Source organism: Odocoileus virginianus, chromosome 9, assembly GCF_023699985.2.
Source record: "Odocoileus virginianus isolate 20LAN1187 ecotype Illinois chromosome 9, Ovbor_1.2, whole genome shotgun sequence".
In the NCBI taxonomy this organism is placed as follows: Eukaryota; Metazoa; Chordata; class Mammalia; order Artiodactyla; family Cervidae; genus Odocoileus; species Odocoileus virginianus.
The window spans coordinates 61,307,631-61,325,730 of NC_069682.1; the positions used below are offsets into that span (position 1 = coordinate 61,307,631).

At 40.3% G+C, this 18,100-nt stretch overlaps 1 protein-coding gene across 6 annotated transcripts; it reads right to left on the reverse strand.

The window, feature by feature from the left end:
• Positions 1-69: 69 nt before the first annotated feature.
• On the reverse strand, positions 70-18,097 carry DSN1 (DSN1 component of MIS12 kinetochore complex). 6 transcript variants are annotated; one of them, XM_070472596.1, is made up of 11 exons: positions 17,895-18,097; positions 16,035-16,074; positions 15,474-15,794; positions 13,477-13,550; positions 12,775-12,847; positions 11,113-11,200; positions 8,510-8,569; positions 7,913-7,987; positions 6,478-6,625; positions 5,203-5,290; positions 70-4,405 (listed from the first exon to the last, which is right to left on the reverse strand). In XM_070472596.1, the coding sequence occupies exons 2-11, from the start codon at positions 16,057-16,059 to the stop codon at positions 4,302-4,304; spliced, it is 1,056 nt and encodes a 351-aa protein (XP_070328697.1). In that variant the 5' UTR covers positions 16,060-16,074; positions 17,895-18,097; the 3' UTR covers positions 70-4,301. The 6 variants fall into 6 exon arrangements, with proteins under 6 accessions (XP_070328697.1, XP_070328695.1, XP_070328696.1 ...); XM_070472594.1 differs by having other exon boundaries at positions 15,474-15,800; XM_070472595.1 differs by having other exon boundaries at positions 17,774-18,097.
• Positions 18,098-18,100: the final 3 nt, after the last annotated feature.

The following is an 18,100-nucleotide window of genomic DNA, read 5'->3' on the forward strand; positions in this document are numbered from 1 at the left end:
TTCATCACATAGACACTGTATCATCTCACATCATCTCTGAGGAAGGTAAGTACAAGACAATACAATATCTTGAGTGAGACATTTACCCAAGTTTTATTACAGTATATAGTTACAGTTGCTCTATCTTATTACTGTTGTTGTTAATCTCTTAATGTGCCTAATTTATAAGTTACACTTTATTGTAAGTAAGTAAATATAGGAAAAAACTTTGCAATTACAGGGCATACTATCTGCAGTTTCAAGCATCCATTGGGGTCCTGGAACATATTCCTCCTCAGTTAAGGGGGAAGTACTGTAGTCCTCTTGCTTTGGAGTCTCCTTGGAGAACCTTTAACCAGAACTGCTCAGAGGGAGGGGTGTTGAGAGCTGTGTCTGGCTGGCTTCTTCCCTTCTGCCAAGTTACATCCTTATGGAACCCCTAAGAACTCTTTACATGGCAAGGCATCCTCCTTTGACATGGACCTAGAGTGGTACCCAAGGTCACATGGCACTGAGCACTGTGCCTGGCATCAGGAACCAGTTTAGTAAGTTTTTGGTGAATGAACCAGTAACTTAAGAACTAGATATAGCACAGGGAACTCTTCAATACTACGTAATGACCTATATGGGGAAAGTAGAAAGAGTGTGTGTGTACACACACACACACACACACACACACACACACACACAAACTGATTCACTGTGCTGTATTGCAGAAACTAACACAACATTGTAAATCCACTATACTCAAAACAAAAACACACCCAAAACTAGAATCCAAAACAGGGCTCCTAATTCCCAGTCCTCCATTATATCACCTCTACTACAACCACCAGTCACACCGTCTCCTCTAAGGGCAACCTGAGTAGATTTTTCCAGATGATTACATTAAGCAATCAAAATGTACAAGATATATTCCCTTGCTTGAAAAGAGTTTATAATATAACCTATTATTTCTTTAGTGTTAAATATCACTGATTAAAAGCAAGATACTCATTAACTAAAGTAGGGCAAAAGGAAGAATACTACCAAACATCTCTAAGGCTCCAACTATCTATAACATTCACCTAGTACAATTCCTGAACCAAACTTGGGGGGAAAAAAACTAGTAGTACCTGGGCACAGCCTTTTACTAATTATTGTGTTAGTTAACATTTACTGAATGCTACATGGGTTCTAGTTGACTCTCCACTCCTATCTTTATGTTCTTGGTTGGATTAGTAAGCCCCTCCATGCCTGAGTTCCTCATCTATAATGAAAAAAAAAAAAAAAAAGGCAATCTCAAGTTGCAGTGTGTATGCATATAGAATGCTCATATCTTATTCTTTTTCTGTGCTCTATTTTGTATGGTAATTAGAGATACAAAGACACTTCTTAATTCTTATAAACAAAACTTCCAAAACACCAAGGACTTCCCTGGTGGTCCAGTGGTTAAGAATCCACCTTCCAATGCAGGGGACTTGGGATTGATCCCTGATTAGGGAACTAGGATCCCAGATGCCACGTGGACATGCCACAGCTATAGGTCCATGTGCTCTGGAGCCCGCATGCCGCAAAGGAGAACCAATGCAGCCACAAATAAATACATTTTTAAAATGTAATACAGTGTACTAAATAAAATGGGGGGAGGGGAGGTACAATCACCTTTGGAGAGAGGTGTTCTCTCCCCATTTCACAGAAAGGAAATTGAGAGTAAGGATGAAGATTCACTCCAAAGTACACTCTTTCCACTATATTATTCTGCTTCTGAAAGAGTGGCAATTAACACCACTTCTCTGATTTTTAAAAGCTTCCTTGGGGCCGTCCAGTTTCCCTTCATGCTCTCCTCTGGACATTATCTTATTCTTAAGGCTTTAATAACTAGGTATGGGTAACTTCCAAATTTTATTCCTAGTGTAGGTTTTCCTACCCAGTTTTCTATCAGTATATCCAACAATCTAGTTGAAATCTGTTTGGTATGCCAAATTTAACTGTGACCTTTCCCACCTAATTAACTGCTCATTATCTACCCAGTTGGGAGTTTTTACCCTCCTCCATTCACCGTTCTTTTTTTTTTTTTAGGCTCTTAGTTGCAGCAAGTGGGGTCTAGTTCCCTGACTAGGGATCGAACCTGGGCCCTCTGCCTTGGGAGCTTGGAGTCTTAGCCACTGGACTCTCAGGGAAGTCCCCCATCCACTCTTCTTTAACCTGTTAATCTAACTCTTACAGCATCCCTGTGCTATAGATTCTATCATTCTCCCAATCTTACAAATAAGAGGTTAGATGACCTTTTCTCAGTCAGTAAGTAGCAGTTAGGCTTTTAACATGGAGGTGACATGCCTGCTGTGTTCCAGACACTATGAGTGACGCCCCCCACTCATCCGCTGCTAAGTCCCAGCCCAAGCAGTCATTCCGCACCTGACCACTGCAGACTGTTAAGAGCACAACTGGTCTCTAATATCCACACCTACTTACTTCTAACTGTTCTCCAAACAGCAACTGGAGTGATCTTTTGAAAATAAAGTTCTTCAAAAGGGAGGGGACATATGTATACCTATGCATATATGGTATACATGGCTGATTCATGTTGCTTTATGGGAGAAACCAACACAATATTGTAAAGCAATTATCCTCCAATTAAAAAATAAATTTAAAAAAAGGAAATAAAGTTCTGATCCCATCCATCTCTCAAAACCTTTCAATAACTTTCAATTATCTTTGTCTCAGGTGGTTCTTATACTGGCACTTAGCATTCCTGCTTAACCAATCTATTTTTAATTTTAGTATCCCAGAAGTTTTATTCTTTCTCCTCAGGCCTTTTAAAATGTGGCTCTTTTTACCTCAAATAACTGCCCTATTTAACTCCTTTCTCCTTCCCAAGTCAACTAAAACATTACTTCTGTAGAAAAGAGGTTTCTTCTCGTTCCCCATGCCCAACAGACTGTGAAAATCATGAAAAGAGGTCCTAAGACTGTTTTTGTTCTTTGCTCTCTTCCCAGTTCCTAGAACTGTGCACGGCATATAGTAGGAGCTAAGTAAACATATGAAAGAATGAAGAATGTGGGACTTCTCTGGTGGTCCAGGGGCTAAGACTCAGAGCTTCCAAGGCAGGAGGCCCTGGATTTGATCCCTAGAACTGGATCCCATAGGCTGCAATTAAGAGTTCACATGTTGCAACTAAGAAAAAAAGTATCCTGAAGGTCACATCGAAGATCAAAGATCTCATGTGCAGCAACTAACACCCAGCACAGCCAAATTAACTAATATATCAAAAAAAAATTTTAAAAACAACAAGGAACACAGGGAAAAGCTAGGATATATCACCTCTTACTAACTGGTGCATAGTCCAAGCTTTAAGACTTAAGATAATGACTGGGTATTTAAGTGAAGTGGGTTCTATTAGGAGGATCAGAAAATAAGAGATACTGACAATAAATTAGTTGGTGTTTTATTGGTTAACACTGTCCACACTACTGTTCACTTCTGGGTCCTGACAAAGAATCCTATTTTCTGCTAAGCCTTCCCCACCTTTTCATTTTTTCATACACAAGGACAAGGGAAAGCTTTTAAGAACATGCAATCTTATAATGCAAATCATTAACAAAGAACAATGAAAAAGAGATACTTAACCCCTTCTTGCCATGAATCTAGAATTTAGGATGTCAACTCAACATTAGAAGCTAAAGCAGACTATACTGGACTTCCCTGGCAGTCCAGTGGTTAGGACTCCACACTTCCACCACAGGGGGCATGGGTTCAATCCCTGGTTGGGGAACTAAGATCTTGCATGCCACATGGTGTAGCACACCCTCCCAGAAAGCTAAAACACATTATAGACCTCAGGATATACAGAGTGCGTGTTAGTATTTTCAATTTGGGAATCTTGTGAGGATATATGTATCCATACAATGCAAACAATGCTCACAACACCACCCTTAAAGTCACAGGAGAAAATCAGTCTCATTCTGTTTACAACCAGAATGACCCCTCAAATGCTTACTGGATTTGGTCCTGAATGACTTTAGGTTGTTTCAAAACCTCAAAAACATCTTCGGAGTAAGGATTTCTGATCCCAAAGGATATTTCAAAGAATGGGCCACTAGTTCTGGAGGTCATTCCAAAGCAAAGTCTCAAGCATTTTGCCCGTTCTTGGAAACAGCTTGTATATGACATTCTTTCAAATGCATAAATTCCATTTTAAGAAAAAAAACCAGAGTGCTTTACAATCAGCCAGTTATCTTCAAAGGCAACAGGGCAGACGTCGCAGCTCAGCCTGCTGTGCACTGGGGCACTCTTCCGGTCTCTCTCCTCTGAGCACCTTGTGGCAGAAAAGCTGCATACGGTCACTGACAAGATTTAGAGCAATATGTGCTAGGTTGCTTCTGTAACTGAAGCTTGAGCAGTTTTCGAGCTGGTGAAGGATCTAATTGTTGAGTGCTTCTCTTCCCTGCAGAGAAAAGGAGCCAAAAAATACATTTCAATTGAATTCAAATACCACTATTGAAAACTTACTGTGTGAATACTGTGCCAGACCCTGAAGGGTATTTGAAGGACAACTTAAGAGCGCATCTGCCCTCAAGGAGATGGCTCTCTGGTAGGAAAGCCAGCTGCAACTACAACCACAATACAATCTGATGGGGACTTCCCCAGTGGTCCAGTGACTAAGAATCTGCACCCCAGTGCAGGGGGCCCGGTTCAATCCCTGGTCAGAGAACCAGATCACAAATGCAACTAAGAGTTCACAGCCTGCAACTAAAGATCCCACATGCTGCAACTAACACCCAGCAGAGCCAAATAAATAAATATTATTTTTTTAAAAAGTAATGTCAGTGTCACTTGGTAGATTCTTGAAGAATGAAAAGAGAAAAAAGGCAGTGGATAGATATTTCTTGTTCTGGATCTACCCAAACAACACAGTTTGTCAGTTTGTGGAGATTTAATTCTACTGTCCTCCTGTCTAAAAATTTCCAATTGAGTACCCACAATAGTAATTGTTACTGTGAGGGGGAAATAAAAGTCACCAGATACAGGCCTTACCCTTGGAGACCATTGTTTGTATCCACACAATGCAAACAATGCTCACAACTCCTCTACCTAAAACCACCCTCAAAGTCACAGGAGAAAATCGGCCTCATTCCCGTTACAATCAGAATGACCCCTAAAGTGTTCTGAAGGGCAGTGTACATCCGAAGGGCTATCAGATGTAAAACAGTGCAAGCTCTGGTCCCCTGAAGACAGGCTTACCGAGCTGTACTGACACCTCCTGGAGGCACTGGGTACTTTCGGCCATGAAGGCGTGCAGCTGCTTCACGGATCCTTGCAGTTCGTCCATCTGCAGACAACAGACAAGTATGAACTGGAAGGGTGCACGGCTTCGGCATGGCTCCTCGAACACACCAGGCAAGCTCCTGCTCAGGAGCTTTGCTTTTGCTGTTCTTTCACCTGGAATGCTTATGCCAGACATTCTGTTTGCCCTTTCACATCCATACTCCACTCCTCTCCACACTGCTCTGCTCCTGAGCAGACGGACCTGCACAACCTCAACAGGACCCCAGGTCCTCTGGCTTCTGGGTGGGCTTGGCCAAGAGGGAGCCAAGCAGGAGTGAGCTGAATGAGCGCAGGGTATTTTCACCTGGGCCTACTCCTGGAAGGGTCAGCTGGAGTTAGTAGTGCCTCTCAACTGAAGACCATGGCTCTTTCAGAGCAGCCCACTATACAACTCCCTGCCAGGTGCCACAGTAACTGTTTCACCCTCCAGCTGAGGAGCAGGAACAGCTCAGCTGCCTCTAAGCCCCAGATCACTTCACTTCACTTTTGAATTCCTGACAGCCACATCTTTATACTCAGCCCCTTTGTAAACAGACTCTCCCTACCCTGCATCAAATGCCACCTGCTTTCTGTTCATACTGGGCTGACCAAAAAGTTCATTTGGGTTTTTGTAAGCTCTTATATAACCTGAACAAACTTTCTGGCAAACCTAATACTTGGATTGAGGGACTTCCCTAGTGGTCCAGTAGATAAGTACTATACTTCTAATTTATGAGGTGCAGGTTCAATCCCTAGTCAGGGAACTAAGATCCCACATACTGTGTGATGCAACCAAAATAAAACAAAGTAAGAGAAACAAATAAAAAAGTCCAACATGAGACCTCATGCCATTAGGTTCAAGATGGTATTTTGGCAAAAAAAAAAAAAAACAAAAACAATTGGGGTTGACATTTTTCAAAATGTCCTCACGACTCACTTCCCCATTTCTTTCAAGTCTTTATTAAGGTGGCACCTAAGAAGGGCCTTCAACCCTTCTATATAGCAAACTGAAGCCCTCCCTGAACATTCTCTTCCTCCACCTGACTTATTAGCATTTATCACCATTTACTTATTTATTTTCTTTCATCGTCTCTCCATGTTTCCCCAAGGTGAAAATACTTATCTAATTACACATATTCTCCAGCTCTTTTAACAAGGATAAGAAGGTATCAAAGCTGGGTAACTCAGCCAAAGAAACATGACCTAACTCACCACCAACTCCATACAATCAAAGAGTTTAGTCTGGTTCTGCAATATCTTCTGGTAGTCAGGTTTTGTATTAAGGACTTCACTCTGGGAAGACCCAACATACATTCTAGGTTCCACTTCAACTTCAGTATTTTTGGTTTCAGCTGATGCTCTAAAATAAAAATAAAACAAAAAAGCTTTCAAATAATTTTACAATTATTTTCTGTGGGGAAACAGCAAAGATTTACCTAGGGAAAACACTTCCTAAAAGGCTTTACTAACTTGAATCAATATTCTTTCACCCCACAGTGAGCATAGGCTCTCTTACTAACAGGAGATTCTGAGATAATTATCTAGTGTTAATGTTTTTATACCTCTGGACTCCAGGAAATGCTAGGTTAGTTGACTCCATCTAACAGTAAGGTCCATTTACAAAAAGGACTACTCCTGGGGTAAAGCCTGAAGTTAACGTCTATGATCTTTTACCAAAAAGATGCTGGCCCACTTAAATTATCTAAAATAACTCAATATAATGGAGAGTTTATGAAAACTGCTGATGACTCTTTAGTCCTAACAACCCAATGAGATAGGTAGTAATATTATCCCATTTTCAAATGAGGAACTTCAGATTAAGCGGACTGTCCAAGGTCACAGCACTAAGGAGCAGTTAGGATTTGAACATAGACAGTCTGCTTCCAGAAGCTTTCCTCTTAACTATAAACTATGGCCCGTTTATACTGGCAACTGCCATCTTATGCATATGTGTCTTCATACATAGAACATTTAAAGGGTGAAAAAAGTAATAAGCATCAATGCCTGGATTAGGGAAGTTTCTCATACTGTGCTCCTCAAGGTGCCTCTCTACTAAGAGGCCACTTTGGCAATTACTATTTTGGCTAATGTTTTGTAGTTATGTTTCTAGCTAAGGTTCTGTATGGGGGAAAAAAACTTAAAATCACTGGTTTGGACAGTAAAATGAAACCAAAATCTAGCACTTTCCCATTTTATTATGCCTTCAAGACCCAAAGATCTTTGCTCTCCTGTAGACCCACTTCCATCACCTCTTTCACCCCTGTGTCTCCATGAGGGCCCTGGCTGTGGTTCTCTCCCATAGTCGCAGCTCAAATGCCATGTGCTCACTGAAGTCCCTTGATACTGGCCCAGCCCCAGGTTGCCAGCTACAGGGCAGAGACATGCCTGTCTCCCCCAGAATGTGGAACAGCAGCCAAGGGCACAGAACAGAGGCAATTCTGTTCTTTGACTGAAAATAGTGACAACTCTTCCTTCCCAACCCCCTCACTCTCCATTTTCAGTCACACTGTTCATGTGTACTCTATAAAGATTTGATGAGTTGACTGGCCTGTAAGACTGGATTCATCATTCAGTTTGTGCTATCAGAACTGAAATCAAATCAAAAGTCACAAGGTAAAACCTTCCTATTTCCTGTCATAGATCTAACCTTGATAAGATCTCTTCAGCCTCTTCCTGGTAGCGCAGCAAGAGCTGATCCCAATTCTGACGTTCTAAAGAAAACCTACAGAAACAGGAAAAAATTCAGTTAACTTTTGATCATCTCATTCTGAATCACTCAGGGCAAGCATACATTAGGTGTCTACTCTTGTTCTAAGATGTGAATAAAAAAGTCATTAAAAAAAGATTAGAAAGCACGACCAAGTCAGAGGATATTAACTTAATCAAATCAAACATGAGTCTTTACATCAAATCCACATCCTTAGTCTCTAGACTCCATTCTATGAAACTGGCCATCAATACAGTCCATAAACCACTCCAGTGTTTTTGCTTGAGAAATCCCATGGTCAGAGGAGCCTGGTAGGCTACAGTCCATGAGGTCAAAAAAAAGTCGGACACAACTTAGTGACAAAACAACAACAGTACATAAAATCCCAGTGTGCAGCTTTCTAACTCCCAGTGTGGATACAGCAGTACTGACACTGAAAAGGATGTTTACTATTCATTTTTCCTGATTATTTTTACTAGTTATTTTTCCCAGATAAATCTAGATTTTTCCAACAAAAGTTCACTCATTTTCACTTACTTTGTTATATATTCCTTCATCTCAGCAACTGATGTTTCCAGAGCCAAATCTGATACTTTTCTAGAACAGACAGGATTATGAGATTAACAGAAATCTTCCCAGAGTGTTTGATTTTAGTATTGGATGTTTCACATAATTTTAACAGCAATAAAACATGTTCAGAATTTATCTTTCAATGAATACTTAGTCCTGGGACTCTAATTCACTTTTGCACTAGGTATTAGCTTTCTCAGTGGTCTCTTCATTGTCTGTTTCCCTCATCACACGTGAACAGATTAACCTCTCTTCAAATATTCCTTTTGTATTTTTCGTTTCTTAAAAATTCTGTGACTCCACTGCATTCAGAAGAAAAGCCAAAACTCCTTAACCTGGCACTTAAGGTTCTCTATGTTCTGGCTCTGTCCAACTCATTAACTTTGATTCCTACTGTTACCCTTTATCTGTTCTTTCCATATAATGCCACAAAGTTTTGTTCACACCATTTTTTTTTATTTAGCCTCTTGCATTCCCAAATAATCAAAACCTCAATAGCTTTTTCACACAACTGTCTTTGCACTTGAGTTGAAGCTTTCAGCTGGATATGTTCTACTTAAACCAATAGCTTGGCTCAGTAAAGTGATTAATTCTAATGGAAAAGCAGGAGGCATTGAAAATGCCAAAATTTTGCAGATTGTACTTGGTATTCTACCTGGCAAAGGCAAATCAGCTGTGTCACCTTTTCTGTTTTTCTATCAAAGCCTGTGACAAACAGCCTCTATCACCTCTAGCTGCAATATAGCAGCCTCTGGTTTAAATATACTGCGTTAAAAGAGAAGCAATGTCGAGCTAACATAGTTTTCATTTCCTGAATAGCCATGTTAATTCTAAGGATCCATGGAAAGGCAGACCTTTGTGAAGTCGAAAGTGTAAGATCAAGTCACATAATTTGTTGCAGGATGGGGGGAGGGGCTCACTGTTGCCCCTGCTGAGGGACTATCAGTTTTGAGGGGGGGCAGCAGCGGCAGCTGTAAAATTTCTCTTAATATTCTTGCTGGCCAACAGCTAATACCATGACTTTATATACAACTGGCACGGCTAGCAAAAATATGAATGTTTTTTGTCTCATCTTCACATATTTGGTTCCTCCTCACCATCCAGGTCTTACAGGTCTCAGTGCAAATGTCAAATCATTAGAGGACTTCTTGGACCACTCCAGCTTAAGTTGCCCACTCCCTCAAGTCACTATCATATTACCTGCCCAATTGATTATCACTGAAATCATTCAGAGTATATCTGAAGTCATTATTTTCTAAGTATTTGTCTGTCTCTCCTACTACAATGAATAAGAAGATCTTGTTTCATTACTTATCACTGTATCTCCAGCTTCCAGAAGAGCATGGTACATAGAAGATGCTGGATAAACATTTGATGAGTGAATGAACAACTGTCTAATTAAGTCTTATTTCTCCAAAGAAGCCATACAGATTGCCCATAGGCACATGAAGATGCTCAACATCACTATTAGAGAAATGCAAATCAAAACTATAATGAAGGGCTTCCCTGATGTCTCAGTGGTAAAGAGTCCGCCTGCCAATGCAGGACACACGGGTTCAATCCCTGATCCAGGAATATCCCACATGCCTCGGAGCAACTAAACCCACGTGCCACAACTACTGAGCCTATGCTCCAGAGCCCGAGAGCAGGAACTACCAAGCCCACGTACTCCAACTACTGAAGCCTATGCACCCAGAGCCCATGCTCTGCAACAAGAGTGGCCACCACAATGAGAAGCTCATGTACCGTGACTAGAGAGTAGCTCTTGCTCACTGCAACTAGAGAAAAACTCATGCAGCAACAAAGACCTAGCAGAGCCAAACATTAAATAAACAAATAAAATTATATATAAAAACTACAATGAGGTATCACCTTACACCCATCAAAAATGGCCATCATGAAAAAGCCTACAGATAGTAAATGCTGGACAATGTGTAGAGAAAATGGAAACCTTCTTAACACTGGAAGTGTAAATTGGTGCAGTCACTATGGAAAACCGTATGGAAGTTCCTTAAAAAACTAAAAATAGAGTTACCATATGACCCAGCAACCTAACTCCTGGCCATATATTTGGAAAAGACAAAAACTAATTCAAAGATACACGTACCCCAATGCTCACAGCAGCACTATTTACAATAGCCAAGACATAGAAGCAACCTAAATGTCCATCAACAGATGAACAGATAAAGATGTGATGTATGTGTACATAAACACACCCACACACCCACCCACCTCCACACACACAGGAATATTACTCAGCCATAAAAAAGAATGAAATAATGCCATTTGCAGCAACATGGATGGACCATTATCATACTAACAGATTAAGTCAGACAAAGAGACAAATTCCATACATCCCTTATCTGCAGGATCTAAAATATGACACAAATGAACTGAAGTATACACAAACACATACATATATACATATACACACATATACCTGAATCACTTTGATGTGCACTAGAAGTTAACACAACACTGTAAATCAACTATACTTCAATTTAAAAAATTAAAAAAATAAAAAGTCCTAATTCAGTTATAATTTTGGACAGAAAGGGAACTGTTCTTACCCTTCTGAATCTTCAAAACATTTTTGTAGTGTTCCATTACTTTCCAGTCTGTCTGCAAAATGTTTCAATTCTTCAGAAAGGGAAGATGCTACAGAGAACAACATTATATGTTACAAAATAAAGGGAATAATACTTTTCACAGTGAGCTGCTGACAAAGATGTAACATAGGTAAAGTGGCCTCAGCTCTAGGGTCACCTGTTACATTCCGGCCCTCTCACCCATTCAAAAAAGTGATATAAATATGCAGGAAGATTTTATCTTTTTTCTTTGGGTAGGTATAGATAAAATGGAAGACAACTCCTCTTTATAACATTTACAATAGTGTTTTTCACACGACTGATGAAGAAGCAGTTGAAGAGATGTGTCAGAAAGATGTTTCTGGATTGACAATTCACTCTTTCAAGAGATCTGATCTGCTGGCACTGGGTGAAAGAACATATTATAGAAGTCAGAAATGCTAGCAGCAAATAAAAAAATGATGGGCATAAGGTAAAAACAGGTCTCTGCTTAGACTTAAAAAGAATTCACAATTAAATTCAGGTGAAGAATGCAGAGGGGAAAAGATACGTTAAATAGCTATCAAAATAACCTGGACATGTCTACCCTAATTATGGTGATAGTAGAGTTCTGAGATAAACAGCTTTACCTGGCAAGTAAGTCTGACTTCATGTATATTCTAGGTCTTTTATTTCTGACCAGGATGATTGTAAAATTACACTGAAGGAGAAAAACTATTTCCTAGAAAGCTGAAAATTGACTCCCGGGGAAGAATATTTGCAACTTATGTCACAGGCTAAAGCTAATTTCCTTAACACATAAAGAGTGCCTGCAAAACCAATACAAAAGAGTCAGTTCCTCAATTTTAAAAAATGAACAAAGGATATGTATGGACAGATAATACATGGAAAATCAAGTACAAATGGCTCTCCTCTAAAAATATGAAAAAATATTATCCTCTTCAAAAGAAAAACACATTAAAATCCCAAAAAAGACCTTTAAATAATACCTACTAAATAATAAAAAAATCTAAACTTTTAGTTATAGTATACTTACACTAGTTAATTCTAACATATCTTATTTTTACTTGAATGTATGCTAAAAGGCTTGTATAAAAAGGTATTCATTATCCATTCACTGTAATAAAAGACTGAAAATAAACCCAAAAGTCCATCAGTAAAGAACTGTTTAAATCAAATATAGTACATTTATAAAATAGAGTATCATGTAGCTGCTAAAACGTCAAGACAGCTTTATCAGTATGATAAAGAACTCTCTGCAAGATAAATTGTTTAAAAAAACAACAAACAAGATTAAGAACAGTGTGTACAAAGGATTATTCATCTGATTTTAATGGATAAATGTTTAGAAATGCAGTAATTCTGCAAAGATACAAAAGAAGCTGGTGGCTGTGGTTGCCTCTGGGAGGAGAGGAACTGAGACTGGGGGTCATGGGGCAAGAGAGGCTTACTTTTAGACCTTCTAAACTTTGTAAGCACATATTTGTATCTTTTTTAATGCAGTTCCCCCCAAAAAAGGAGGAGGCCTGGTTGTGTAAGGTAGCAGGTCCTGTAAACAGGGACCCTGAGAGAGAGGTTTCAACCAACTCTCATAGAAGGTACAGACCAAGGTCAAAGCTCGAGTGTCTGGTCTTAGCAACTTACCTTTGGCTCTAAAACTTTCAAGACTGAAGCCCTCAGTTCCCTTTAGGAAAGGTTCAAGTTTCTGAACAGAGAACTAAATAAAGAAAAGCATTTTCAGTACAACCACCAAGATTTGCCAGGCCAGTCCTGAATTCATGTAATCTTAGGACATTTAATAAATGTGAGTAAGCATGATTTAATTCTACACCTAAGATTTTTCATATAAACAAAACAAGAAAATAAAAAGGTAAGGGTAAAAGTCTTTGTTGTCTAGACTACGTGATGGGATTTTTGATTCATGGGGGAAAATGGTCATTTAATTCACACAAATGACGTGCTTATCTAAACTGATGCAATCACCAGTTAGTCATATAATTCCAATTTAGAGAGCAGCCAGATCTCAAATGTCTGCTTAAACTTAGATATGACCTCCACCCACCTTAAAGTCCCATCATTTGCTGCTAATGAGCAAATACACTAGACAGGGGCACTCTCTTAACTGCTCAGTCAGCCTCAGCAACATCAATGGGATTCCTGGAGCCTGATCCAGAGACAAAGCTTCTGGGATTAAATCTGGCTTTCAAATTAATCTCACTAGAGAGAAACACCTTTTACTCTTTACTGATAAATCACACAATGTCTTTGGGGATGTCACAATAACAGTTTAAAAAAAAAAGGAAAGAAAAAGAAAACACTCCCAATCCTGAGACTCTAGATTCTCACCTGGAAACTGGAAAGGAGGAGAGAGCTCAGCCGTTTGCTTTCTGTTAGGTCGACACTGATGGATCTGCAGAGCTCTAACATAAAATATTACCACATTCAAAGAGATGGACACTTATACAGTTAGCAAAGTAAAAAGAAAAACAAACTGAAAAATTCCCTCCCTCTTGATGCAGTCCAATTTAAGGTAAGAAAACACAAGTAGTCTTCTCTAATCTGTCTTCTTACATCTAACTTGTTCAAGATCACTAGAGAATGAAATTTACCTATATGTGTATCCTAAATTTAAAATATTAAAAGAACCTTTTGTGCATTACCTTAAAATCTTGTCTTGCTAAATAAAACAGATTAAAAAAATTAATTCTCCTTGTGTTTTATATTCACCATTTGAAGAAAGGAGATGGGAATATTTCAGAATTTTTATGATAGCCATTGCAGTGTGCTTTAAATACAGTGTCTTAAGAATCTTCTTATAAACTATGACTTCTACTTTACAGATGGGAAAACTGAAGCTCAGAACGGACAGAGATACTTGTTTGAAGCCAGAGACAATACATTAATAGTAAATTTGTTTAACACAGACTATCTAAAAGGCATTTTATTAAATTCTAACTTTCACCCTCACTTGAAGCAAGTGACTTACCAGCTTAACCATTTAACAAAGGTTAGGTGCTGGGCAACTTGCCCAAGGTCACACAGTGCATCAGCCTGAACTAAACAGGCATTTTACATAATTATGCTACTGAATCCTCAAACAGCTATCAATAAAAGATGTAGATGCTGTTTTTCTCAATTATGTCCATTTAAAAACATCAATTCTTATACAGCAAAGGAAATCTGCTTTGAGAATTAGGAGAGATACATGTCTTTTCACCCTCCAGCCTCAGCTAGCTGTTATTAAGTTCTTTTGCGCCCTCTCTTGATTACTACTTCTCACTTTTAGTCATGAAAAACAAGATACCTTCTGCCTATAACCAAAGAAACCTGGGAAGTGGCCGGGAATAACCAGAAAATAACAAATCTTATATGTCAGTAATTTTTTATTACACAGAATTCTAGGTCCACATGGTCTGGAACACAGATGAACATAATAAGGGTAACCTTAGGAAACTGAAATTTCTTGGCACGTCTATGGAGAAAGTATACAAGCATTACCATGGTAGCAATTTTCTGATATGCTACATGGCTGTTTTTAGATAGATTTCCTTCTAAACATCAGAACTTCAGGAAGTGAAGTAATATCTTTAATTATGGTAACTTAACACGAGCTATAGTTATTATGTGCCAAGTGCTGTGTCATGTATCAACTCATTTAATTCTCAGTCTTGTAAAATAAGTATTATTTCACCCCATTTACTGATGAGGACCATAAAGCAAAAGAGGCTAAGTAAGCTGTCCAAGGTCACACAGCTAGTAAGCTTTTCCTGAAATGTGCTACTTTCCACATTAAATCTTGCACTTCAGTGCTTCCTGAGATGCTATTATTATAAATTCACACAAAATCACATTCAAATACACCATGTCTCAAAACTAGGTTTTTACACTAAATATTTTTATGGGTTCCTCCGTTTGAGATAGTTTCAGTTATAAAACCTAAAATCAGGTAGCAACCCATCCACCTTCTATTCTACTTTAGGATACGAGGAAGAAAGCCAGAGGAAATCTTTACTTCTAGCCAATGTGAATGCTGAACATTCACTTAGCACAGGTGAGTGCTGAACAATTGTAAATCAGATTTCCTGTCCATGGTATAGATTACAATGGGTAGCTAATAACATGATATAAACGGCATTGATACTGAATACTTACTAGGTGTTTGACATTAGTACTTATAATCTGAGACTACTCCTATAGATGAGGAAACTGAAGCTCAGAGAGGTGAAGTCATCTGTTCAGTCACATAGCTAGTAGTAAGTAGCCAAGTCAAGCTTAACTTTCTGCCATGCCTCACTGCCTCTTATCTGAGCTGGAGCTCCAGTTTTATGTACATAGCACCCCACCTGTGATGCCCTGATGAAAGGGAGGCAGCGACTTCCGCCGGTTCGTTTCTTTCATACTTGCTCGCCGCCAGGACTGCCTCCTGTCTTGATGACAGGCAGACTGCTCTTGTGGGGACAAATGAAGGGACCTGGATTCAAGTCCTTCCTGGTGGCTGAGATCACCACTGTCCCCTTTTTGGGGGCTATAGCCACGGTGAATTTGTTCCTTTGAAACACGTTCAGTCATCTCCAGGGAGGCGGACGATTTATTACACACGTCCACAGGGTTGGGATCTGATTCCAGTTGATGATCATGAGTCTTAGATGTCACTGGTTCCTCTTCTAGCACTTGTCATAAAAAAGTCAAAATACAGAATCAAACCCATCACAACTAAGAATCTGTGCAAAAAAAGTGGCAAAAGGAAACATATGCCCCAGGTCATGGAAACATTAAGGAAGCATCTCTGCAAATATACAAATAAGTGATTTCAAATCCACCAAGAGCAAGAGCCAGGGAGGTATTTAAAGCTCATGAACCTGAACCCAAGGCAAGAAGGTACCAAACTCCATGACAATACTCACCTACCATCTCTGGTCTAGAAGTCATCCTGAATGGAGAACCCTGAAATAGGAAAATAAAGTAATCTATTCCCCATATTTCAGTCCCAGTCTTGCTGGGGCTTTACTCCCCCAGAATCAGCCTTGTGCTTTCTTGTCTCTTTGAACCGCCCCTTTTTGCCCCATGAAATTCTACCTGTCTGACAAGGCCCAGCCCAACCTCACCTCCACACCTTTTCCACAGAACATCAGCAGGGCTCATCACCTCCTGTTCTGAATTTCTACAGAATTTACCACTAGAAATAATCTTTATTTTCCTTAACACATACCCCTTTTAGTTCCCAATTATTTTGTGTTTAATAAGGGCTTAACTGCATAATTCAATCAATGGCATTATGATCTACATGGTCTTCAAAACATGAACACTTTATCCTTCACTTATTAACTCTGCAGATTCAAAGCCCTGTCCATTCTACTTCCAACAATCTCTAAAACTCTTCCAATTTCCAGCCATAGTTCAGATCTCATAGTTTCTATCCCTCTCCCCCACTTCCCCCAAGAATCGAACAGCCGCTCCACTAGTTTTTCCTACATGCAGCATTGTTCCTCTCCAATCCATTCTTTCTTTATTTTTTTGGCGACACTGAGCAGCTTGTGGGATCTTAGTTTCCCAGCCAGGGACTGAACTCCAGCCCTTGCAGTGAAAGTTCGGAGTCCTAACTACTGGACAGCTGGCTAATTCCCTCCAATCCATTCTTTAGACAGCAGCACATTCCTACAGTGTACCCAACACCTTCCAGAAGCTAGTCCTAACTAGTACCCATTCTTGCTTTTTCCTGCTATTTCCACTCCATGCACCACTTTTTTTTTAAGTTTCTTTTTCAATTGTGCTGAAATATACACAACATAAAATTTACCATCTTAATCATTTTTAAGTGTACAGTTCAGTGACATTAAGTACATCCACATTGCTGGCTACCAACACCATCCAACCCAGAAAACTCTTTTCATTTTCCATGCACCACTTCTCGATCTTTGTACACATTGCCTTATAACTTATTCTTCCTTCCCAATAGACCTCAAGTGTGAAGCTTTCATGCCACGTCTCTTTGACAGAGTTGGCAGCTCCACCCCTGGGCCTCCCTGGCACTGGTTGTAAAGTCTGTTTACATGTCTCCTGGGGCCAGACTGTATTCCTAATGCTTGTCACAGACAAGTAACTGGCTGGAAAAGGTCAGGGACATGATCGAGCCTCCCCCTCCACCACCAATAAAAATCCATACGGGGTGAGGGGAGTGCTAGTAAAGAAAAATAAACATGTGAAGGGACAACGTGGAAAAGATAAGAGAATAAACGAGGGGTAGCAGGATCAAGGATCTAAATCATCACAGTTACGACTGTATCATTCAGATGAAAATCTGGTTACTTAACAGCAACCACTGACACTTTTAAGCGATTATTACATGCCAGGACCTGTGTGTATGTAAAACTGTATGTGTATTACTGCGCCATTTAATCGTTGCCACAGCTCTGGAAGTACCATCAACAGTTTCACGCTGCAGTTAGTTGAACTGAGATTCAGAGGGGCAAAAAAACCCCAAAAACTTGTTAGGTAGCCAGCGTGAAGAGGCGAAATTCGAACCCTGGCCTGTGTGACCCACCCCCACCCAGCTTTCAACCTTCCACCAATAGTGACGTCTAGACCGCGGGCTCTGCAAACAGGCCCCGAGCCAGGCGCCGCCCGCCCCGGGGTCTCCTCTCACCCGGTGTCGGGGGTGACGACGGGCAGGCAGGGTGTGGGCTGAGCCGCGGTGTCCGACCCCAAAGTGGCTGGTGCGGGGGTGAGGAAGGCTTCGTCCGGGAACGGGCCTGCGACTTCCTCACCTCAGAGAGATGCCTGTCCAACCCAGAGCCTCCGTCTCCGAAACACAAGGCCGCAGGTCACTCTCTCCGCGACGCCGCGTTATCCCTGGACGCGCTGCACCAAGGCCGTTGGTCCTTCCAACTCTGGGACCGCTTCACTGCCTTCCGGCAGCGCCAAAGCCGCCCCTTAGAAAACTCCCGCCGCCCAAGGACGCATGCCCGGCCGG

What these genes read in the sequence shown, in the direction of transcription:
- DSN1 (XM_070472594.1), bottom strand. Translation starts at nt 16,059, where the DNA reads ATGACTTCTAGACCAGAGATGGTAG. An exon ending in TGTTTTGAAGATTCAGAAGG is followed by an intron (nt 8,570 to 11,112) that starts GTAAGAACAGTT and finishes TGTCTGTTCTAG; the next exon opens with AAAAGTATCAGATTTGGCTC. An exon ending in TTGATTGTATGGAGTTGGTG is followed by an intron (nt 5,291 to 6,477) that starts GTGAGTTAGGTC and finishes TGTTGTCTGCAG; the next exon opens with ATGGACGAACTGCAAGGATC.